The following is a 6,574-nucleotide window of genomic DNA, read 5'->3' on the forward strand; positions in this document are numbered from 1 at the left end:
CGCTGCCGGCGGGGCGCCCTGGGGGGGATCGCCCTAAATCCCCGGCGCCCTCCTCCCGCCGGGTCCCCCGGGGTCCTGCTGCGGGGCACGTCCCTTCTCCCCCCATGAACGGCTGTGCTTGGGCATCATGGGGAGGAGAGCTGGGCTCCCCAGCCGCTGTGAGGGTGTCTGTCCTCGCTTTCAAGGTTGAACTGGGGAGCAAATAAACTCGGGGTCCTGGCTTGGCTCGCCCTAGGGACTTGCTGTCCCTCCCTGGGCAAGAAGCGCGGAGGCTGAGCTGAGAAGGTGCAAAGCCCAAGCTCTCGGCTGGTAGCTGCTCCTCTCCCTTTGCTTGGAATCGTGCTGAATGTCTGCAAGGCACCCAGGAGGTGGGAACCAGTTGGGGTGCTGAGCGTGGCTGGTGTGGATGCAGGAATGGGGACCAACTCTGCCCTGCTAAACTCTACTCAGCAGCCGGCCAGGGGCTCGAGACAGGCACGGAGCCCACCTGGCAAACCGCTGCTTGCCCCATCCCAGCTCTGCAGCAGACGGTGCCCTCTGAGCGCTCGGGTGGCTGATGGCCCTCACCTCTGTGGCTCGTGCCTGGGGGTGAGCAGAGTGCAGAGCCCACCGTGGGCTCGCCGCAGGAGCAAGAAGGCTTTAAGAGCAGTGCTGGGTTTACTGCTCTCTCACCCGCGGGCTCAGCTTGGCCACAAAGGCAATGGGCATGCTGGGGTGGGGGGATCCCTAATACCCTCCCAGGGGCTGCGGGAGGTGATGGGCAGGAGGCTGCTTTGTGCACCTGGAGGGCCAGGGCAGCACAGCCTGGGTCTGGGGCAGGTGACGTGCCCAGGGCTTTGCACGGGGCTTGTGCAGCCATAAGCTAAGGGTGGGCACGGTGGGCTGTAATGGGGAGCTGCAGCCTGCACGAGTCCTGCACATTGGGATCCCTGCTGCTTTTGATCTCGCCTCCCTGGGAAAGTCTCTCCGGTTCCTCGAGCCGCAGTTTGACACCTCAGGTCCTTCTGGTTTTTCGCCCAGCTGTGCCTCTTTCCTGCATAGGAACATGCCTTGGGGTGCGCAGAGCTGCAGGGGGGTGGGGTGTCTGGGTGGCACATGGGGGGGCTCTCTGCCTCCTGCTGCACCCCAAATGGCAGGTGGAGCATTGCCCACCCCTGCTCCCTGTCCCCATCAGGCTCTCCCACCCAAGCTCTCCCCTGCTGCCGTCCCCAGTTGTGAAAGGATGGGGCTGGGATGGAGGCACATGTCCTGCAGCATCCTGCTTCCCTTCTCACAGCTTATGTCTTTTGACCGCTTCCCATTGGATTTGGGTGAGATGTCGGGTATCTTGGGGAGCCCTGCATGACCTGGAGTGCAGCTCTTGCTAGGACCTTGCTGGCTGCCCTGCTTTGACCATTCTATGGACAGCTGCGTGCATCCCTGGACCTTCCCTAGAGTGTCCCTCCTCCATCCTAGGTGTCCTGTCACCTCGTGCGGCCCCTGATTCGGATGAGCCTGGCGCTGCAGTACCAGGTGCAAGAGCTGACCTCCCTGCTGCTCCAGAAGGATGCTGAGATCGAAGACTACAGGGAGAGCGGGGCCGCTCTCAGCAGAGGTGAGGAGGGATGCCTGGGGCCAAGAGAGGAGCAAGCAGGGAACGAGTTTCCTCCTTAGCACGGGGCTGGCATGCTCTGCTCCCTCTGGCTATTACCCAGCCAGGCTTGTGTTTCATGTTCAGCCGCACCGACAGCGAGACGGTAGCCAGAAGGCTGGGGAGCAGCCCCTGGGGAGAGCTGGGGGAGGAACGGCCCTTGACCAGTAGCTGGACAAGCTGGGGAGTCGCCAAGGGGTTCTCCGCTTTGCCGAGAGCACCTGGCTGCTCCCCAGGAGCCAGCGGGGATGCCAGTGAGGGCCGGCCCTGGAGCAGTGTCAGGCTGCCTTCCCGAGCATGGTAGCTCGCCAAGCGCTTGGAGAGCAACCAAGGGGCTCCTGGCTTTCCCTGCCGCTGGAAGCACAGCCGTGTGCGTGGGCCCCCCTCCAGCGCCCAGCCTGCTTCACCATCGGGGGGGACGGGTGGGAGGAAGCCCCCTCAGGTAGGATGTGGGTCAGCACCTGCCTGGGGGAGCCATCCAGGGGGGGTTGTCCTCCACCCATGGCTGGGCACTGTTTTTTGGGTCATCCCTTGCTAGCGCCGTGCTCTGTCCTGCTGCCAGAGGTGATACCTGCCTTTCCGCAGGAACCTTGCCTCCCCCAGGATGTGGGGTCTGGTGGGGGCCAACCCTGACTTGTGTATCATGGCCAGGAAGGTGATGTGGTCCAGACCCTGCACTATGGCAGGTACCCCACCACAGGAGCCTGGACCTGCGCTGCAGCTGCACTAGAGCTGTGCCAGCTGGCCATGCTCTCCTTTCTCCTGCTGTGTGCTGGCTCTGCAAGGCTCAGAGCAGCCAGGACAACCCGCTTTTTGTCCAGGGACTGATGCTGGTGGGCAGGCGGCCTCTCTTGTCCCTTGCCTGGGCAGGGCAGGAAGCTGGGAGGAAGCTTTGCACCAGCACTGCTGAGCAAAGCTGGCCAGGTGCTTCTCCAGACAACATTTTAGCAATGATGGGGAAAAATTAGTGCTTTGAAGGAGGCACAGAGAAGAATGAGGGATAACAGGGGTTTGTCCCTGTCCTGCAAGAGGAGGACACAGGCTGGCTCACCCCTCCAGAAAAGCAGCTGGAGACAACCATTCCCCTATCCTGCGGAACGTGGCTGTGCAGTGCTCAGATCGAGGCAGCTCTTTCAAGCTGGGAATGGTGCTGAGCATGTCCTGCCGCTGTCCCCTGCTCCTCTGTGCGAGAAGGTGCTGGGACAAGTGTGGGTGAGCTCTGGGCTCTGCTACCTGGATGCTGTGTGGATCAACAGGCTCAACCTTATTCCCCCACTTCCCTGTGGTCCTTGCACCTTCTGCTAACTGGGTGATGTGTCCCCAGCCCAAGGGGTCTGCTGACCTCTCCGCTGGCTCTGGGGTGAGCGTGCTGGAGCTGTTCCCCTGCAGCCCCCTCGCCCCATGGGTAGGGGAAGGGGAAGCCGGGGTGGAACGTCTGACCAGACCCACCCGGGCTGATCTCTGCTCTCCCTTGCAGACCGCCTGCGGACAGAGCCCTTCCAGGAGGAGACGTTTCAGCAGAACTTCATGGCTGAGGTAAGGAGCAGTGCAAGTCCTCCCTCCTTCGGCAAAGGGGTGGTGGGGACCCGGCACCAGCAGCCCCAGTGTGAGGTGTGCCAGGCTGGATGGGGGCACTGGTGGGGATGGCTGGACTTGCCTGGAGAGGGGTAATGCCCACTGGCTCTCCCATGGCCCTCCTTGTGTCCTTGCACCTCGTCTGCAGGGTGAGCAGAGCTGGGGGCACACCTGGCATGGCTGGATGGGGACATGGCACCGTGTTTTGGTGCCACTGCCTGGCTGCTGGGAGTTGCTGGGCGTGCGAGCCAGGCTGGCTGCTCCACAAGAGCATGCCATTGCTGGGGCATCCTCATCCACCTCCCACACTTGCCGTGGACCTGAAACACCAATGCTGATGGCAGGCAGGGAGCAGGTGAATGAGGAGAAGCCATCTGCTCCTTTTGGTTCATCTACTGCTTTTAGGGGTGGCTTTGCAGTGGCGCATTGTGGGGACAAGTGCCTTTCAACCTGTTATCCGTGCTGTGCCCACCACTCTCCCCTTGGCACGCTCTGCTCTAAAATCAGACATGTGCTTTGGAGAAACTGGGGCTGGAAGGAGAGGGTCTCTCCTCTGATCCTTTTTCATTACTGCAAGTAATCACAGAAGCACTAAAATGATTCAAACGAATGTGGCAAGATCAGAAACGATTGATGCCCATCAATGCAAAAAGACTCAGGTTGCTTCTGAGTGTTCCTGTGCTCGCTGTGAAGGCGCAGGAGTGGGGAGCAGCAGTGTCTGCTGGGGACCAGGGAGACAGCCAGGGTGTCCGTGGTGTCACACGGGCTTCGAGAGGACATCACTTTGTGAGACACATGCTGGTGCTCTTGCACAGCCAGCAATAAACCATCTGCAGAGTTTCTAAAAATTAGAGACGATCCCTCTTTTATATGGGAGGCATTGCATCCAGCGCAGGCAACTTTCGTTTCCCCCCGGTTATGATGGATAGAGCTGAATTCACTGCTGGACTGCAACTTGGACGTTGCCTAGGGACCGATGATCATGACCAGATTACATTCACCCTGGGCAAAGAAAGGACATTCCTAAACAGTAATTTATATCCTTCATGCTTTGAAAGGGCTAATTTCCCAAAGCAGGGGGAAAATTATGAGTGAAATCAGCTCGGAGGAAACATTTAGATAGAAAAATGTGAATGAAAATGGTGAGCTCTTTCAGAAGAATTTCAGAAGCCACAAAAAGCCACAATTCCACAATCAAGAAAGAGGGCAGCGCTGGCCAAGAGCCTGTTCTGGTTCAGCGGCGAAGTGAAGGCAGCAATTAGAAATAAAAGAGCAGTTTATAACAAATGGGAGAGCGGGAGTAGATAGCAATCAATATAAATTAGAAATTATGAAGTGTATAAAATGGATAACAGAAGCTAAAGACATCAGGGAAAAATCATGGCGAAGGACAGAAGGAAAGGCTTTTATTTAGTGTAGTAGGAGAAAACCCCAAGCTCCCAGCAATGGGATAAGCTTATTAGTAGACGGAGGTGGTAAAATGATTGATACTGGAGCAGACATGGCAGAAGCAGTCGGTAAATGTTTCAGTGCTGTCGCTGGAAGGATGCAGGCAGATGTGCCAGGATCGGGGGATGATGAAGGATGTCTTTGTCCAAGGGTCGGCTGAACAACATCTGCTAAAGATGAATGTCAGGCTTGAAACTGAGAGTCCTCGCAGAGCTGGTAGGGTGTGGGGCATGAGGGAAGGTTCTCGGTGGTGCCGGGCGGCTGCTGGGGCGGCGGGGCGGGCAGGAGGGCAGCAATGCAGCCCTGCACAAAGCTGTGCAAAAGTGGCTGGTGGGGAGCTCATCCTGCAGAGACTTAAAAGATGGGAGGGCAGTTGGTGCTGTGTGTCCCGGGAACAGCCCAGGAGCAGCATCTTGGGGCCAGAGCACCGGAGGGGGAATGGGAGGGTTTGGGAGATGCTCCACCTCTGCATCCCCTGGCAGCCAGGTCTGAGCACCGGCTGCGGGGGAGAGGCTGGTGGAGGGATGAAGTTGTGTGTTCAGACTGCCTGTGGGGATCTGTCCTCTGCATTCATCCCGTTGCTTTATAAACCCGCTGATGATGCTTTTGGCCCATGTACTATACCACGGCAATGAGCCATGAGATGCGAGCAGCTGCTGCCTTTGGTTTGAACATGGTCTGATGCCTCCTAGGTCTTGTGTTAGTGAGGAACATCAACCTGCTTGCAGCTACCAAGCTGCTTTGCAGCTCTCCACCACCAAATCCGGCTGCTCACTCCAGTCTCCCCTCTCTTCCTGCAGCAGAAGGGTGGGCTGGATGATCTCGTTGTCTCTGGGCAGGTATTTCAGAGCCCCCAGGCAATTTGTACTCCATTTGCCAGCTCCAAAAAGGAGCAGCAAGAGGGGCTGGGGTCCCTTGGGACATGCCATGGGGAGCCGGGAACGCTGCGACCAACTCCCGTGTCTGGTTTTTCAAAAAGACGCCGGACAATCAGCGTGGAGTCACAGGAATGAATTGAGGGCTGGGGAATGAGCCTGGCATTGAGAGACTTGGAAGGGAAGAGCTCCGTCTAGCTTATCAGGGAGAAAATTGAGAGGCGCCTTGATTACAGTGCGTGAGTGTCTTTACAAGGAGAAAACGCTGGTTAGTGAAGGGCTCTCTTTAATCTCGTGGAGAGCGGCAGAGCACGAGCCAGGCACTGGGAGCTGGAGCCAGGCAATTTGGAGCTAGGACGGAGGCACTTGGGTTTGCTCCCGCAGGCGATTAACGATCGGGGCACGCTCCCAAGGGCAGCGGTTGATCTTCCATTTCTTGAAGTCTCCAAAAGTGGGCTGGGAGCCCACCTGGAAGAAACCCAAGTTGCTGGGCTCGGTCTCGGGATGTGCGTGGTTGAACGTCAGTGGGCAGAAGGTCAGAAGGAGAGGTCTGATGGTCCTTCCAGCCTCTCCTTCTGGGAAATGGGGCTTCAGGTTGTGGATGTTTGGTAGTGGTAAGCACCTCCTGGCTGGAAAGAGGCTGTGATGGTGTGGCGCAGGGCTGGCGGGATGCGAGAAAGCGCTCCATGGCTTTGCTCGCTTCCCAAACCTTTGCTGCATCCCCCATGGAGAGGAAAGGACCTGCCAGTCCCCCAGGGCAGAGCTGCACAGGGACGCTCCCACCTCTCAGCTTAAACGTGCCCTTTCCCTGGGCTTGCGTGCACTCAGCTGTCCAGGGCATTTTCACTAATCATGGGGAGTTTTCCAGCAAAGCTCTGGGAATATTTATACGTTTAGGAAACGACGCTTTCACACACACAGTTTTTGGCAAGGGTTCACTGCTGAGCAGCTGCCGGGGCTGGGGCAGAGCTGGAGGGAGAGTGGCGGCCGCCCCCGGGCCGGGGGGAAAGCGGCGGCCCTTTTTTGGGAAATCCGGGGGGGGTGG

The 6,574-nt window shown here is 58.3% G+C and overlaps 1 protein-coding gene across 1 annotated transcript in view; it reads left to right on the plus strand.

Annotated features, from left to right (window-relative positions):
• NHEJ1 (non-homologous end joining factor 1) overlaps nucleotides 1-6,574 on the plus strand; it is a 47,330-nt gene that overhangs the window by 2,582 nt on the left and 38,174 nt on the right. The window contains exons 4-5 of the mRNA XM_019470906.1: nucleotides 1,456-1,594; nucleotides 3,108-3,166. Of these exons, the coding sequence (XP_019326451.1) occupies nucleotides 1,456-1,594; nucleotides 3,108-3,166 (198 nt within the window). The remainder of the gene's footprint in view (nucleotides 1-1,455; nucleotides 1,595-3,107; nucleotides 3,167-6,574) is intronic.

Source organism: Aptenodytes forsteri, unplaced genomic scaffold (assembly GCF_000699145.1).
Source record: "Aptenodytes forsteri isolate BGI_AS27 unplaced genomic scaffold, ASM69914v1 Scaffold255, whole genome shotgun sequence".
Lineage (NCBI taxonomy): Eukaryota > Metazoa > Chordata > Aves > Sphenisciformes > Spheniscidae > Aptenodytes > Aptenodytes forsteri.